This window comes from Porites lutea, chromosome 6, assembly GCF_958299795.1.
Source record: "Porites lutea chromosome 6, jaPorLute2.1, whole genome shotgun sequence".
Classification (NCBI taxonomy): Eukaryota; Metazoa; Cnidaria; class Anthozoa; order Scleractinia; family Poritidae; genus Porites; species Porites lutea.
The window spans coordinates 11383724-11401911 of NC_133206.1; the positions used below are offsets into that span (position 1 = coordinate 11383724).

Sequence of the window (18188 nt, forward strand, 5' to 3'; positions counted from 1 at the left end):
AGTTTAAAGGTACTCGGACTTTCCTTCGATCGGATGTTGAATATTATTTATTAAAACATTCTGGAGTTTTGATAGGCCCTCGCGCCATTTACACTTAATAACGGTTTTCCTTCCTGGATGGAAGTTGGTCTATTTTTCTTCATGTTTCTTAAAACATCCAAGTCATCAGCTCAAATTTAAAAATAGCAATCCAGGCAAGAAGTTTCTTTTCCAACGTTTATGGGTTATTGCGGGTCTAGGGGCGTGAAATGCAAGGTGCAGTCCTAAAAGAAGGCTCACGAATTGTGTTTTTGTATTCGTGAATTCATAACGTACGGCAAGCCACTTTTCAATTATCCAATCGTGTTGGAAAAGCCGCGAATGTGTTCTATGAACTTGCTAATTTCTGGATGATCCCTTAAGCGTGACCGGAATATAAATGAAAGTAATTGAGAAATAATTTCGGGTGTTGTCGTTCGTTCCTTTTCAATATTACTGCAAGTTGACAGAACTTGTGGAAATATTTGAAGTGTCGCTTAAGTTTGGCTGTGTCTCAAACTTTAGACATTGTACCGTTGCGTTGTAGGGTCGGGAAACGAACGTCACTGATGTGATTAAAACCAGTTCCGCTGATGAACTGAGTACAATGGGATCTTGGCCTGTTTAATCAGAGTTCTTTTCATTTGTCCTTAAACAGGTTTGATTGTTGACCTTTCAAAAGGTTATATTAATCAATTCATTTGTGTTGATAATAATACGACAAAGGCGTGGGAAAAAATCGCAGAACATTGGTCACAGCCTTTCCGGTCATCTGTATTTTATTTACAAGCTATGAGAAAGGAATTATTTCAATGCAATTCGTACAATATTACCAATAATGGAAAAAATATTTCTATATACAAGTGGTCTTTTTTGATTATATATGTAATACTCTGTATTCTAGTTCTCAACTTTAAACTTCTTCTCGATCATGTTAAACAATGCCTTTATAAAACTGAGATTAAACATTTTCATCCGAACTTCATTACGGATAAATCAGCTAGGTTGACGATTACCCAAAGTTCTGAGCATCTGAGACCACACACTGTTTGTATATAATGTACTTGCCTCGGAGTGTCGAAACATTCATGCACACGTTGTTCGATTAAAAATGCTTATTCGTTTTACAATGGCTGTCACAGTCGCGAGAGGGATTTGACTGACAACAAGAAGTACTTACAGGATTTAACTAGCAGCTCAAAAAGCATATACGTAAGGGGCCATGTAATTTATACAGACTTTCTAGTGGTTCATGTTTCGTCATCGTGCATTTAATCATCTGTAAGGACTTTGATATTGCCTTTATGTTAAGAGCTTTGCATACATGTATGATTACTTTTTAGTATTGTATTGAAATGCGTCATCGTAATACATGTAAAAATACTTATGATCTGAACATGACGTTTTCGGGAAAGTTTTTATTAATATCTTTCACTTTCCAAAGCGCCAAATTGAGCCAAACGTAAAGAATTCAACTAACTGGACAAATATTTTACACCATAAGGACGATTCGCCCACCACCTTTCAGTAACTTCTGCTTTGTTTGGTAAATATAGATCTGAATAATACAACTGCCCTCTTCAATGTAGAAAAAAGCAGCAGAACGTTCTTGAAAAACGTAACGTAATCAATTGCTTTTATGTACACAATTTAAAGGCCGGAATATCGTCAAGGCTCTGTTTGAATTTAGATTGTTTGAGTATTGTAGTTAACATTTTAAAGTTCTATTGCGAATTTACTAACTGTTTCTGATCTTGCGCCTGAGGAAGACCTCCCACTTCGTCAGCACTTCCTTCCCCCTCAACTCCTGCCTCATGTTTCCTTATTTCTTTCAAGTACTGCTTGATCTTCCTTTTGGCTCGAAGAAGATCCTCGGTGATGAGCGAATACTCATAGTTGCAACATTTCTCGTAGAAAACTTTGAACGGTTTGCACTTGGGTAGCAGTCGCCGGTTGATTGGGTGGCTTCGTCTTGTCCAAACTGCTGTTTTCATTTGGTGCCAGTGCGAGTTGGGGAAAATGTCATCGACGTTGGGCGAATAGGTGCACGTTTCTCCGATTTTGGCCACCTTTCGCCCAAGGTTGCAGCATCGTTCTCTCCGAGTGAGCTTCCTTTCTTTGCTAACTAACTTAGGTGTGGGTTTTTCTGTTAACAACTTTGACACCGGGGCTTTCGTCGTCACCAACGCCAAATCTAAAAAGCGGCAAAAGAATAGTGTAAATCGGGGAAAAAACGGTAAAATAATCATATTGCGTAGAACTGCCAACCTTTCGGCCTGTTGTTTTTGACGACTGCAGCGTTTGCCAGGACGTTTAAGATCCCTAAAGAGAGGATACAGAAAACGGATAACAGACTCATTTTTCGGTGTACTGTTAGCGGATGAATGACTGCGTAGTATTTGCGTGAGGGTCTCGTGCTACTACGTTTTGTTTTGATATTCTACCCGGAAAGGCAGGTTGCGATGCGATATATGTTGACGTTATTGTTCATGTATAATCGCTAAGAAAAGCAAACAAACTTTAATACCATCACTTGTCATTCAGGTTGGGGGTTAACGATGATTGACAGGCGAGAAGACAAAGGAATGTTAGGGCAGTCATTACAAACAATAGCCTTTTTCGGTGATAATAGTGGCTTTCACTACAGGAATCGAAGGTTTCTTTTGCAAAAAAAAATACCCACAATTTGGTATTTCTGTTCTAGATGCGCCCAAAATAGTCTTGTCATAATTGGATTTGGCTGGATGGCAGGAGTGGCTAAACGGGGGTGGTTTTTTTATCTGCTTATTAATAGCTTGTTTCAAGATTCCACCGTGGGATTGTTTGTTTTTGTTTGTAAAAGTTCAATTACATAATTAACAGTCGCAAAAAATCCCAAAGTGGAAAAAGAGTTAACCATTCAAAGTATAGTTACGGAGATTATACTTTCTAATCCCTTTAAAGGTCTGAAAAAGTCATTTTTGTTTTTTAATCTCAATTGTTCTAAGCCGGCACACACACAGAAAGAAAACAGTGGGAAAGTTCTGTTTGACAACTATAATTTTGTATATTGGCGCCTGATTGTCTATAAAATGGAGGCAGTTTATGTTAAAGAAATAAGGCCGGGTAGGGGAAGTAAATATGCACGTCCCTAAGATAAAGGTTATACGATTGAGTCCATCGAAGAGAATTTTGGAGTTTGTTCTCATTGAGCTTCATAGAGTTTGTGGTCCTACTTGGTCTGGATCTTGTGTTGTAAAATGTTTTTTCCGCTTTGTTCATAGTCAAGCACTTGTGAATTTACAGCATCCGGAATAGAAGAAGGAAATTGTGTTGACAAGAAAACGAGAAAAAAACCTGAACTGCATACACGCTAACTGAATGGCACAGGGATCGTGTGCCGCATATCTGAACATGCCAATCTCCAAACTAAGTACCGCTGTTAGGTTTTTGGCTCCGTACCCAACAACTTATTAGACAACTGGAATGCAGGTGAAGTCGTTGATATTAAACAAAAGACATGGCATGTAGCCACTTTTGTGCTGTTAATTAAATACTATTGTTCCTTAGTGTGTAGCTTGCGCTAAACTAACAGAAATACATTCAGGCTTAATTTCTGAGTTTTGTGACTTGAAGAGGAATATGAAGAGTACGCTAACTTTGTTGTTGTCAAATAACTTAAATCGAATCTTACAAAGTATGCATGCTTTAAAGAACAAACTTTCGTTAACTAAACCCATTTTCACAACTTGCGGTGTTGGTTTCCCTTCAATGCTAAATTTACTGTTCTAAGTAATTGTTTTTATGTTGTTCGTTAAGATATGCACTGATAGTGAATTGGACCCCTGCTCGCTGTTAGAATAACACTAATCTATCTGAAATCTCAGCAGGCTTTCGTGCATTTACAATTTTATCAACAGAACTGTTCTTTGACTTACACTGAATAATCAACATAATGTAACTTTAAGCTCTGTTTACAACTTGGACATAAATGATTGCAAATGTATGTAGCGGTAAACAAAGAGAACGAGAGGTTTACCCCAGCAGTTGGAAACAAAGTACTTTTTTAAACTTTTTATTGTGCAGTGGCCAGCTGATTTCTCTTTACTGAAGCTGAAACTATGGTTGTCTTTTGAGGTCAGTGCAGGCCCCTCTTTTTGAAGGCCATGTTTGGCCCAGCTATTTCGCCGCAAGAAATCTTTTTTATCAGCTTCTTCATCCATTGAGTTCATTAATAGGTCAAGGGCGGTGACAGGGCTGAATCCTTCTGTCTCTGATCTCTTTTATATAACTACCAATTTTACAAGATTGACAAGTAAATAAACATTTCTCTTACTCTTGGCTCTCTGACGTAAACTGGTGTGAAGTGTACGTGCTGCGCGAAGCTTAATCCCTTTTGCAAACTTCAGTTAAAACTGCTGCGTCAGTAAAGTAGTTTCGTCAAATTGCCGCTGTTATCCCTTACTGAAGATCCTGAGAAACTCTTAATTTGTGAAGTACTGAACTAGTTCATGTAGCGGCTTTTTTTTTATAAAGAACGTCTTTTGCTCTCTTCGTTTAGCTATGTTCTTTAGTCTCCCTATCACTATTAACGCCCTTTTTAAAGTAATGAAAACAAACGTGACTTGGCTATCTCATGTTCCCCGGCCGCGCTTGGCACCGTTAGCACGTTTATTGAAAGTTAATCTCGAGAATGCGTCCGAATAGGGGCGTATCAGGAGTGTATAAAACCTCCCTGACAATATTTCGGAGTTTTTATGATTTTTCATTGGCCGATGGAATGTTTCCAAATAAAAGAGAAATTTAGTTGCTGTTTCCGCTGCGATGAGGCATCATATAGTTGAATAATAGCCTGCCTTGTTTGTTTTGTTGGTGTGTCTTGAGCCATAGAAAAAAAGAAGGTCACCGAGCAAACAGTTGCTTTATCTCGACAGCGGTATTCAACAAAGAAATCATCTGACATCAGGTCACGTTTACTCTTTGAGTTATAATTAATGTATTAAGATAGAGTAATAAACAACAGTAGCACAAACTGCCGTGCCAGGAAAAGGAAAAAACTTTTCCCCTCTTGCCAGCTTGTGTTTGATTGTCTTCAGGATAACGTCTGTGCCCGTTTTAAAGGATATTTTACAAAAATTGAACACAACATTAACACTAGAAACAATGGGTGTTCACTAAAACCTCCCAAAGCCAAATTAGAATTTGAACGGAGAAGTTTTGCCTTTCAAGGGGCTCTAGTTTACAATACTTTACCTCGGCATTTAAGAAATTTAAATTCTAGGTTTCTTTTTAAGAGTAATTTAAAAGAGTTTTTTAAATAGTAATCCATAATTCACAACTTTTTTCAGTCTTATAAGTCAATAATTTTTACAGATTTTGATTTTTGAATCTTAGATTTCTTAATGTTATTTTACTTTATTTTCCTCTTTAAAAATTATTCTTTATTTTTTAGTTAGTTATGAGATAATTACAAGACCCTTTTGATAACAGTTCTTTTTATTAGAACTGATAGGTTATCCCGTATAAATATTCGCGTTATTATTATTATTATTATTATTATTATTATTATTATTAGATACCTAACGGCCGCCCTGGATTCAAAACTAGATTTACTCTTATCATTCCATCTACAAACTTCGACCATGTTTGACTTCACCGTAACTCCTGCGTTAAACTAGGAGTGACGCACTTTATCACCTCTACAAAATGGCGTCACTGGCATAAAGAACAAACCTGGATGGTGGTTTTAAGAAGGGAAGGTTAATGGTGGATTGTGATGAAGAAGAGCATGATGGTAGATAAAAATAACTCAGGAACCTTCACGTTTCACATTTTGCCATGTTCCCGCCAAAATGCAGATTTGAACGTTCTGCGCATGCACACCATGTTATCCGGGAAGTTACATTTCGCAGAACGGGATCCGAGGAGCAAAACTAAAATCAACATTTTATGACTCCGGCAAATGAAATTGCAGGCAAATCTTATTATAAACGGCAGTCAGAAGTGAAAGACAATATATAATTAAATCATAGGTGTATGGAATCTAGGTAGCAGGCGTGATAATTAGAGACACCGATCTAAATTCCTATATCGTTCCAATTAAAAAAAATCATTAGTGGAGGCTGATAGCGACTAACTGAAAAGAAGATAAAATTTAATTTGTAAATTTCGAATCGCATGAAACTGACACCCTCTAAATAGAGGGTGCCAGTTTTTCGGTATCCGGGATTTCCCTTATTTGAAGCTCGGGATTCGGGATTGGAAGTATGCCCGTGAGGTGGGATACCAGAAATAACCCTCGGGATTACGGGATTGAATAACCCTATTGGAGACCCTCTAAATAAGGTCGTCCCGTCGTGCAGTCTCTTTCGCATGATCAAGTACAGTGCGCACTACTTATAAACGAGTAAATTTAAGCAGTGAATAGCAGTTAGGGCAGTTTCGGATGGTGCGCTAATCACCAAATGATGTAATACAAATACTACCACTTCCCACTCCACAGCACGATGCCAAATCGATAATAGTTCGGCAACACCAGAAACCAATCAATATTAGGAGCTTAGCTTTGGTAAGCAAGTACACACGTGCGCGCTTCCCTGAAAAAATGACGAGGGTTTATTTAAAACAACAGCAAAACGAATATAAAAAAAGATCGGAAATAAGTCATGGCAGGCGGGCCCCTGGTGATGGTTTCAAACGCCGTTTTATGCAATAGTCAGTTTTCATAGAGAAATGAAACGACTTGTGACTTAATGCTGTTGTTAGCGTTCGCAAAAAAATGGGAAATTATATCAGGGGGCGAAGCAAAAAGGAGAATATCACTTTGTTTCGGGGACAGGTGTATTTTACCTTTTATAAACTGCATGAACAGTTTGCAAATTATAGTTTACAGTCATGAAGCAGGTCATGAATACGGCTGCTAGCACAGGAGAGTCAGTAGATTGTCTAACCCTCAGAGCCTGCTGCGCAGCTGAGCTCTTTAAAAGCCGATTTCGCGTGGTATCCGGCGGATATGTGATCAAATGTACTTCCGAGTCAGGAGCCCTCCTGTCCGAGTGTATTAAAATCCAGGTGCTCAAATTGTCTTAGTTTTCCTGCAAAGAAAAACGTCCGAGGACGAAGCTGCATGATAAACGCATTAAAAAAAGGTAAAGTGTCCTCATATTACGTCGGTAGCTTGAAATCTGACTAACACACGAAACTGACTGTGCTAATCCTAACCAACTGTGCTAATCCTTCCTTCTTGCTAGAAAAGAACAGGTTAAGTATTCACTTCCTCAGTGGTACTAACGATTTGGGTGGCAAAATCAGAAACCTTTTAGTTGGATTACGAGGACGAGTTTTTAAACCAACTTGCAAAAACTCGCCACTCTTGTCCCTAAAGTCTCTCCATAGTTGGCTAGAAACGGAAAAGAGTGAGAGTGTCAGGGAAGGACATGACTGGCTTGAAACTCCAAGGTCATAGGTGCACTCAAAGGCGAACACGTACTCACAACTAGAAGCCACCATAAATATGGTGCAGGAGGGGATATCCTCTCTTGATAAAAATAATCTCCTAAATGCTCTTAGAAGTAAACAGGAGAGTGTTTTGTCGGAAACGAATTAACTACACACTGACTACAGATAATCAACTGATTGACAGCCAAGAAATCAATCTGCACTAATTATATAAGAAAATTTGAACGGAAATCAAAAGGCAGTCCAAACTCTGATATCTTTAATACTTATGGCTGGTCCTTCGACTGGTCCTAGGGGACTAAACAGTCAATTGAATCTTAATGTATAAAATATATTATATTTATATGTATAAAATATTTTATATGTGTGTCATATGACCTCAAGGTATCCAATGAGGACTTCTGTTGTTGGAGAAAAAATTCTAGCGATATTTTAAAGCAATGGAAGTCTTTTCCGTGCTCACGGCTTACATATCCCGATATAAACACGAGCGGGTGATAGCAGAATTGGAGGCAGTTATGATAGCCCGAGAAGTCTCGAAGGAGTTGATTAAAGAGAAATTCTTACTAGTTGCTAAGTGTTGTACACGAACCTCTTTCTACGCGTAATTATCAAAAATCTTTGATATATGCAGCTCTCCCCCTCCGCAGAAACTCCCACTGGGGAATAGATGATACTTATCAAATAGTAGGCGCAAGGTGGACGATGGGAAGATGCAACCTCTTCCCCAGGGCTATGGTAAGGGCGGGAATGTATTTCTTTTTAATCTAAAGCAAACCCTGAAACCAGACTGCAACGGAACTGCAAGAATCAAACCAGGGAGTAAAACAGTGACGATTATCATTTTCAAGGAGGATGTCGTTGTGAACGCTAGTGAGGGCGGTTTCGCAGCTATGAAATCACCTATAGGCTGATTGTAGAGGTTCATTAAGTTGGTTTGATTCAAGTTAGTCTTGCAGGCGAACAGCCACAACTTTCTCGATAATTTTAGAAATAACTTGGAGATTTGAGAAAGGTCTATAATTTCTAATGACTTCATGATCCAGAGAAAGTTTCTTAAGTAACGGTGATAAGACGGCAGTTTTCAAAGAAGAAGGCAATTGACTACATTCCAGCGACAAGTTTACTATCCTACATAGTGTAGGTAGAAGCAAGTCAAGGTGTTCTTTAAGTAAAGCGGCATGGAAAGGATCCCAACTGCAAGACTTAGAAATAATGGTGTGAGAAATTCTCGACGGTTCGGTGCCTAATGGATGTAGGAGAGAAGGGAGTATCCATTTTACAGTTTAGTGAAGATTTATTGCAGCCGTCAAATAGTTCAGGCGTTTCAAGGACTTCAAGTCTGATTCTTATCTTGTCTATCTTATTTTCGAAAAAGGTGACAAACTGATCAGCAGTAAAGATTACTTCATAAACTATAAACTATTACGTTTATTGCTGAACCTTTCATATTTGAAGCAGCACGGTTCAGATAGGAAGAGAGACCCTGGGAACTAGGCTATACCCTGGTTTCCATCGCCGAGAACACATGAACCGAAGAGTTGGCGTGATGAGCATATCGTTGTGGCCTGGGTTCCAGTCCTCATGTCCACGCCACGATTGAGTTATGTTGATTCTTGCCTTTACTTCAAGTCGTTTTTCTTGGGATGCTGCGGTTTTCCTCTCCCCTCAAAAACCAACATTTCTAAATTCCAATTCGGATCTGGAAACAACCTCGTTCCCAGGGTCCTCTCTTTCCCGTCCTACAGGGGCCAAGTGGAAGAGTACCCTGGGAACGACGACGATCTGGAAAGTAAATCGTAAATACCCTTGCTTTTTGGCCATCTTAGCTTAAGAGGAAACAAAAGGCAAACTGCGGTGATAAACATAAGGAAATATAAACGTATTTCTGGAGAGAAATAAAACTTTAACTTGACGTTTCGTATGTTCCAACATACATTTTCGGGAGCCCATCAGTCAGAAGTAATCGTTGAGTAACAACAGAAATTTAAATGTAGAACCAGTAACTAATTAAAGAAACAATAGATGGCATATTGTTGGAAAATTTGCATATAAATAAGGCATGTAAACTAAAACAAGGTGAAGTTTTTTACTGTTGACATTTTCATTTAGGGAAGGTTCTAAATGCTAAACAGCAGGGTCTCCTTTATCTTGCAATGGGTGTCCGACCGCCCTCTCTCAAAAATTTCAAAATTGATCCATTTCATGATCTGGAAAGTGTAACCAGGACTTGGGGACAGCTAAAGGGCCACAGGTGGATCAGTTCTTTAAACTGTCAAGGGTCACTTTCTAAAGTAAAATACGTTTGTTTTGTTTTGCCTTTTGTTTATCTGCCATTAGTGAAGAAATCCCAGGAAGGGTTATCACGTGACGTCAGGGTTTTTCAACCGATCATGGGTGGTACACTTTATTTTTGTGGAGCCAACACGTACGCTAGATAAACGTTCGTGGATGGCGCGCTCTGATTCGCTGAAAAAAAAGAAGAGGTTGTCTTACGATTTTACGGCGTGAATTCATTGAACTGAACTCAGAAAGAAGCCGCGTAATCAAGATATCTTTGTCAATTTCCCCGTATTCTCCGAAGAATTCTATTTACAGACCCAAGCAAGAATTTCCGCAGGTTTTTTCGATATATGCGTATGTGTGCCCCCCTTTAAGTATTGCTCCGTAAGGGAGGTTCCGTCATTTTGGTCTGAAAATTGGTGAGTGTTTTAAGCAGGTCCAAACATAACGCATAACAGGTTACTCTCAAGCTCTCTAATGGGAAAAGGAAACTTGACTAAATCTCCATTTGGCAGGTATCAGATTCACAATATACCAGATAGCTTTTGCGCCGACACGAAGACTAAACCGAATAGAGCTTCTATTCACACACAGTAAGGAGATGATTTCCGCGCAATTTCCGAAACAAGGCGAAACTGCGCTGTGCCAAAGAGAAGAGGGAGAGGGAAAGGAACTCTCATCCTCATCCTCATCCTCTACGCTACGCTGCGAACTTCGTCGGCAAATTATTGCAACTAACGAAGCTGGAGGATGCAAAAGGCCGAGGCAGCGTGGCCGAGTGGTCAGCGCGTCGGACTCGCAATCCGGCGGAGGGTTCGAGTCCCGTTCTGGTGACTTGCCAGATATGTTCTCAGTCGTCCCGAGTTCAAATCCTCGACCACGCTTGTAAATAGCCAACTTGTTGCCTCCTGCTATTTGGGGTTTTTAATCCTGTTATGTTCTATTTCCTATTCTATTCCTATTATTCCTATTATGTTCTATTTCCTATTCTATTTCTATTATACCAGAATTATTGGAGTGGAGTGCCTGTAAACTAGCCGGATAAGCTAAGTGCAAGTTCCACTGTAAACAAGCCTTTAAACCTTAAACTTTAAGGACAGGAGGTATCAATTGGAGAGAGCGCTGGTCTGCTGAGCGGGAGGTCGCGGGAGGGTTCAAACGTAACCCCGGCCGGACCATCACTTAGGGCTTTAAAATAACTAAGAAGAATGACATCTGCAAACAGTTAGACCTTTATAGTCTTCTCGGGTAAGGACGAAAAACCGCAGGTCCCGTCACACAGCGCTTTCACTTATCTGGTTCTTGAAGGAAGTAAACTGAGAGCCCACAACACCGTTCGAAAAGAGTATGGGACGTAGACCCCGGTGGTGTGGCCAACCTTTCCTCGGCCGGGTGGGTTATCTGTAAGGAGGGATTATTAATATAGGGTAACCTCATAATCCTCCTTCGTAATGGCTACCTTTAAAGAGCGTAAGTAATATGTAAAAGTCAAAGATCAAATCATGGAAATTAGAAATAGACACGAAAGACACCTAACGTAGTTTCAACTTTGTTACTTAACATTACCTGGGAGGCAAGGTTTTCTAAGCCTCTTAGTTCCTTCTGGGCTCCTTATCAGCTTATAATTGTATTAATTTAAATTCTGTAAACTATCTGCGGTGGCTAAAAAAAGGCTGAACTTAACATTGCACCGGTCTCAGTAAATATAACACACACTTACACTATCGGCCGAAAGTTCCGAAAGCAATACTTTCTTTGACATGCATGCTGTTTGTGACCTTTCGAATGGTGTGATATGCTGTGATGTTGCATAATCTTTCCAAGGGGTACCCATCTATGTAAGTAATATGAGTATGTTATGCTGCAAAGAGTGTGTCTGGTTATCAAACATTAGTGAGTAATATCATGTAGAAAAAAATCAAAGGAATAGGGTCCTGTCAGTTTCACCGAAGATTACAGTTATGAGGATTTACTGTTACAAAGAATTGGTCTTAAAGTTTATAAACTGTTGCGAAAATTCTTCACACTTTTGCATGGTTTCCTAGAGGGTAATGGTTCCGGAAGCAGGGCAGGCCAGAGGCGGAGCTCCAGCATCATTGAAGTTACCGAGAAAAAGTGAGTTCCTTAAGCGTGCCTAACGAAAAAGTATATCACTAAGATGGCTGTACATTGAAAACTGAATTCACTGATATTACTTGGTAAGAAGTTTCGTTTGATTACGGCCCTGCTATGGAAGACGAGCCAGACAAATGCAAAACTACTCAAACCCACAAGTCTCAGTTTTTTTTTCTCAAACTGTTCCTTAAAAATAATATTTATCCTCATATCCTTTCCTGTGGAAGGTGACTTGACAGTTCAAGGAAAAATTACACTTCCTGATATTTAAAAATGTTACATAACCATTTCCTTCCCGTAATAAAATATCTCTTTCCTTATGAAACCGCAAAGTTCTTCCTGATGCATTGTTGGTTCCATTTAGAAATACATTTTTTATGATGAACAAGGTAGTTAAGAGTTGGCTACATGTTGACATATTTGAACATAACGTTCAAGTTAGTAAGTAGAACGGCCGCCGTCTAAAATGTCAAAGTTTCACCATCCTTAGTGGTGTGCGTGTAACTTTTAAACTATTAATTTCATTATTAATAAGCAATTTCAAGGTTATTGCTGCGGGTTAGTTGGATATGATGAAATCTATTCACTGTTTTATCTTACTTTTCAAGCACTATGAAATGATGAATCGATCGCGCGAAAGATAATGATCAGCATGGTTGTCTTAAAAAATATAAAGTATATATGACGGAACCTATTAGCACCTCCCACCGCTTAAAATACCCTATACAACAAGTATAGAGAGCTTTTATCACATCATTAACACCGCACGATGCACTCACCTAGGGTGATGACCTAAATTGCGGTTTGAAGTGTTTGCATAGCATGCGATTACATTTCATTGGCTTATTAGCCACTGTCTTTGCCTCAAATTCCAACGTTATATTATTGGACTCGAACACTAGGGGCTTGTAATAATAGAACCACTTATAGATGATCTGGTATTATTTGCCACCTTTAAAAATGAGAATTATGTAGATCATGACTGAAATTTTTTAAAGCATTATTAGAAATACGTAAAGATTTCATTTTATCACCAAGAGAGCTGCAAACTCAGAAGATAGATCATGTATGATAAAATGCGGCACGAAGTGCAGAGATAATTTCTGGTTTCTGTCAAAGGCAACTCTTGATTATTTGATTCATGCAGTCAACGGTGGTCGGCTTTGGGATTTAAGACCCCGGAAACGAGCACTTGAAGGAAAAATAAACTGTCAATACGCCAAACGTAATGCTAGCTTTTTCTCAAAACATTTCCGTTGTAATTGCAAACACGTCAGTGCACAAGCGTGTCCAACCCATATTACCTTTTCCGCAAAATATGCAGCTACTTTAAAAATACACTGTCACAGTACTGATAATATTGGTTCTTTATATTTGTTTCAATGTGTTCTTAATTTAAATGTCACTGGAAAAACCGCCTAATAATATGATAATCAAGATAATCATAATGCTGATGATTTTGTTGATGATGATAATTTTTGAAGAGGACTTTGTTGGTAACATTGACTGACGTCGCAAAAACCTGTGCGGAAGACCAATGTGTGATTTTATTGTGAAGCGCATTTGAAGATTGCATAGAATTTCCGCTATACAAATTCATTATTATTATTATTACTATTATTAGGACAAATTCATGGTGTAGTGGTGACGACTTCCGCACAGGTTTTCGAAACATCAGACACTGATATCCTCGGGTCTTGTACCAACCTATTTAAGGCTATATTCAATTTATACGAGGTAGCCTTTGAGTCGGCACTACTGACCATACCAGGCTTTATGTTCAGAACGGTGATTTCGGCGCGAAAGTGGAGAGTCACCGTGTCGAAGAAGTGTTCACGCTATACGGGTGGCGATTCGTGTCGACACGAAAAGCCACCGAGTATAGCGTGAAAACAGCGTAAGACAACACTGACTCTCCCGGACAATCATATATTTTCACCCGAGACATGGGTTCCAAATATTAACTGGAAGAAGAGAAGCCTAATTCCGTGGCCAGAAATGTTTCACTCCTACTGTCTACTTCAGAATCCCATGTTATTGAGCAAAGAACGAACTTAACACAAAATTTTCTAACTTGGCCAAACCATGCAAGAGTTTTGCTCAACGCGCTAGGGCCAGAGTCCAGCGACTTTCGCTTTCCTGTAGTTCAGTCAGCCGAAAATGTGTTATTTAAGTTGCTGCGTTCTGGAGAAACCTGCTTATTAGCAACATTTTTCACTTTTGCTTTATTTTTCCGTAGTTTTCTCCTGCAGCACTCCTCGAAGCAGCGTTTTTGAGATGGGTCTTTTGTCTTGCACAGCATCAAACGTCGACGGAATCCAAGCGACGTGTGAAGTGAATTAGCAGCATCCATTCTACCCGCCTGTGTGTCCTGTGTGTTACTGGGCGGCCTGTATTTCAGCCTATGGCTGACAGACGTGTGGTGTTCTAGACCTCGTGACAGGGCTTCGATGTTACAGGTGTACATGGCTGGGTAGGAGAGGCGAACGGCTTTCCGTCCCAAATTGCAGCACAACATCGTACGACTGCAAGCTGCCACCCCCGCGTCTACATTGGGCATGCAAAGAAAAACAACAATAATATCAACAAAATTTTTAGTGGTTAAGTTATTTAACTTCAGAATACTCAGGCAAGCTTCATTTTGAGAATAACTACCCAGTCACGCACATAAATGACACTTTTCGTTAAGTTCACTCAACAGAGAGCAAGTCAAAATGTCAGGCATTTGGGCAATTTAAAAAATCACTGCCGTGAACACGGAACGTGACTACTGTCCCCTCAAATGAGGGAAAACAGTTGCGGCTAGATATCAATCTAGCAAACCTTGACACTAATCGTTGATCTCGAAATAATGAGGCTGTTATTGAACCACCCAGATGCTATACAGTATATATTCTTTGATAAAATATAATAATGTCAGTATCAAACACAATGATGTATTTTCAGTAACAATGCATAAGCCACTTGTACTAACAGATTATTTCTTGGGGCAAAATCAAGTCGAAACACATTTTTTAACAAGGTTGGTCACTTTTATCACTTAAGAATAGTTTTGAGTATTTATCAATCATTACCTTTTGCTCTCCTTTCACTGTTAGACTGGTAATTTTGAATCAGGCCAGTACTGCGTTGGCCATACGCTCATATTAACTGTATATTGTTTTCACGATGAACAAGCGTTTTTAACTGGTGCACAAAACGAAAATGCAATAACAGATTGAAACCATTTACCTTTATTCCTCCTTGTATCAGCGCGGTTTTGCGTGGGCAAATTTCCGTCGCCTGCCACAGCAATCGCGACAAAAATGAACAATGTAACGCCAACAGCAATGGCTCTGTCCATGATTCTTTACATCACTAACTTGACTCCTGTTCCGTCAGCAAATACAGACCGTGGGCACTACACGTACAAGTCTTTAAAAGAACCTGATAGTGTCAGTCGCAATTCTGGAAGGACTTGTGCTTGTCTTGCCGGTTTACAAGTCTTTCAGAACAAAAGGAAGCGCTTCGAAATCTCCGTTATGTCTTCCCCGAGGGTAGATGAACTGTGTTCGGAGATCTGTTGTAACCACCAACGACCTTTTGAGCTTTTTGACTCTCTGCTGTGGTACAATGAGCTCTAGACTATATTGGCGGACGCACGATGATCCGATGTTGATGTGCTGTTTTCAAGAGTGATTATCGATTGTGGGGGATCGCGACAGCAAAACAAAACGATTGACGTTTCGACAGCCAGTGGTCAACCCTGCGCCGGCCCCCTTAATTTGCTGTCCCTCGAGCGCGCGCCAAATTCTCCCAATCCAGTATACAGAAATGGTGCGATGCATACGTCTGCTTCCACGGAAGCGCTGTTGCATGACCCGTGACCGACTAGCTGCAGAAATGATAGTCGTCATTCTGACCTGAGTAAACGTTGAACATGAAGTCCCCAAATTGGCATATGAAAGTTGGTGCGGTTCACGTGACGTAAAAGGGTCGTGAAAACATCCTCTTCGTCTGCCGGTCAACCTGACTAGCGTGAAGCATTTACAAACAAACCCACATCTATGGAAACAATTATGTCATCCATAAACTGTGAAATATTGATTCAGCCTTTTGTTATGAAAGAGGGTTAAGGCAAAGTAATGAAAGTAGCGAGCTTGTCCAAAGGCGGGGCACCTAGAGCAACAAGTCCTCGTGGAGTGGATTTGTAGTAATACATCTTCCTTCACTTAAATCATGCAGAAAAAGTGCTATAAATGCCGTATAACTGGGAAGTATGACCAACAGAGGAGAACAAGTTCATTACTGGAGGTCCGATAAGACTCACGCCACTCGCGAGACAATGGATGGAATTATGCGGGATTCCTGAATTCCTTTCGAGACAAAAGCGCTCAATCCTTTTTGTCAGTGTTAGACTACTGTCTCTGACACTTTTAAACAATAAATAGTTTAAATAATCGCTCAATTTCTGCTGAAATTTACATAAAACAAATCCTTTCCACTTGCTGACGCATTTCTAAGAGGAGGCGGGCTGGGGGGTGTGAGTAGTCTAGTTAGCGGTTAAGCAGCGTGTGGACTTTCAGTTACACAATATACAGTGTGCGAGACAAAAAAGAGAGACCGCTGTGGAAGCCGCACAGAAGAGCCTTAAGAATATCTGAAGTAGAAGAAGGGAGCAATACCGTGTTAGTAGGAAAAAAAGTGCAGGATCGTGGAAAGTGGCGTGAAAACCGCGTGGGCTGTTTTTCGCCCTGTCGTTTTTTTGTTCTTCTGCTCTGACCCTAGCCTGCGTAGCAAGCGGTTCCGCGTGAGTTCGTCGAGAAAACTGGAACGAGAGCAAAAAAAGGAATGAAGGGGGAGGGGGTGAAGTTTCGCGCTATAACTCGACTGGAAACGCTTGCTACGCAGGCTACTCTGACCCCGAGAGCCTGGCACTGGCTAAAGGTGCAATGTATGTACAGAAAGGCTGGATCAATTTTACGTCGTCACTGTTTTCCAAAAACAGATAAGGATCCTTGTTTCTCGAAAGAAAGACAGGAAGATTTAAAAATAAATCAAAGCCTCCTGTGATCCAGCCCATGGATGAAATGGGTTAGTGCAGGAGCCGATTAAAAGATTTGGTGGGTTTTGAGTACGTATGGAAATTATTTAGCAAGAATGGAAGCTCTGTGTTAGCGATGAAAGTTGGGCCAGTAAGCGACGTGTGGAAAAAGGTTTCAAAAAGGTTGATATAAAAAGAAAGGCTATGACTGCATGTGGCTACTGCTTTACTTTTTTTTTCACTGCTTTACATTTGTAGACTGATTATTGTACCAAAAATGTGCAATGATGTACTAGAAATACGTGTCTCACTTAACCTTACAAAGTTCAGGAAATGGGTCTCCATTAGGAATAAATGGACAAAAAGCCAAGGAAAAGGGGAAAGAAAAGAAAAATTAAAAAGTAGTAAGCGAAAAAAAGAAAAACGTGACCTGGTCGAACTCATATCTCAGGCACCACAAGGCCACGAGTCCCACGAATTCGAAAGATAAAGTCCCACAGTTAAGGAATGAAAATCTTTTTCTTCTGTGGACATTCCGCCCTAAAACGTCGGCTGAAGCTCTTTGATAGTCGAGCCGACACATGGATTCAAAGATAGATTTCAAGAAAGTATTAAAGGTTTTGATGGAAAAGGGTCGAACTTAAACCCATTTCATCGCATTTGAAGGACATGTGGCAGACACAGCTGGCGAAAGGAAGTTCGTCTACATATCGCTAAACTCGGTTAGAATCACGGCAGCGTTCGTGTTACGCACACAATTCGTCTAAATAATCAGATGATTTTTCGCAGGCTAAAGAACACTTGTCTAACAATACTAGCTATTAACCTCCTATAGCACGAAAAACCATCTTTAACCCCCAGTAATCCTAGACGCACTCAGTTGCATCTACTGAGTCTACTCCAAGGAAAAGAACAACAGGGGAAGTAGGAAAAAAATGGTTAATCCAAGTTTAATGGATAAATTAATGAGAATCGAGTCAGTGAGTACTATTCAACTGCCTCCAACGACTCATGAATGAATGACTGTGTCATCCGTGAGCTTAAGAAGGGTTTTTTGACTACCACACGAGACTTGCAGTCGCTCAGATCTTATGATGACGTCTTGATATTACCATAAAGTTTCGTTGACCAACATGAATTTTCTCCTCGCAATATTGGTACATTATCAAAAGAAGAGGTTATGAGATTTAATAAAATGATCACCTCAGGGAAAATGCTTTGATCTTTTATCAAAATTCTCTTAACTAATTCTTTAAAGAAATGTATGGAGATCAGTTTGGAGAATTTGTAAGTGGATACTGGATCAATTCTG

At 39.9% G+C, this 18188-nt stretch overlaps 1 protein-coding gene across 2 annotated transcripts in view; it reads right to left on the minus strand.

Annotated features, from left to right (window-relative positions):
- Positions 1-779: 779 nt before the first annotated feature.
- The window catches only part of LOC140940068 (uncharacterized), a 66442-nt gene continuing 49033 nt past the window's right edge, over positions 780-18188 (minus strand). The window contains exons 2-3 of one of the 2 annotated variants that reach the window (XM_073388949.1): positions 2287-2381; positions 780-2212 (exon numbers count right to left, since the gene is read on the minus strand). In XM_073388949.1, coding sequence (XP_073245050.1) covers positions 1743-2212; positions 2287-2377 — 561 coding nt within the window. In that variant the 5' untranslated portion in view covers positions 2378-2381 and the 3' untranslated portion in view covers positions 780-1742. Of the gene's footprint in view, positions 2213-2286; positions 2461-18188 lie in introns of those variants that run through there. The other variant, XM_073388948.1, reaches the window with a different exon arrangement.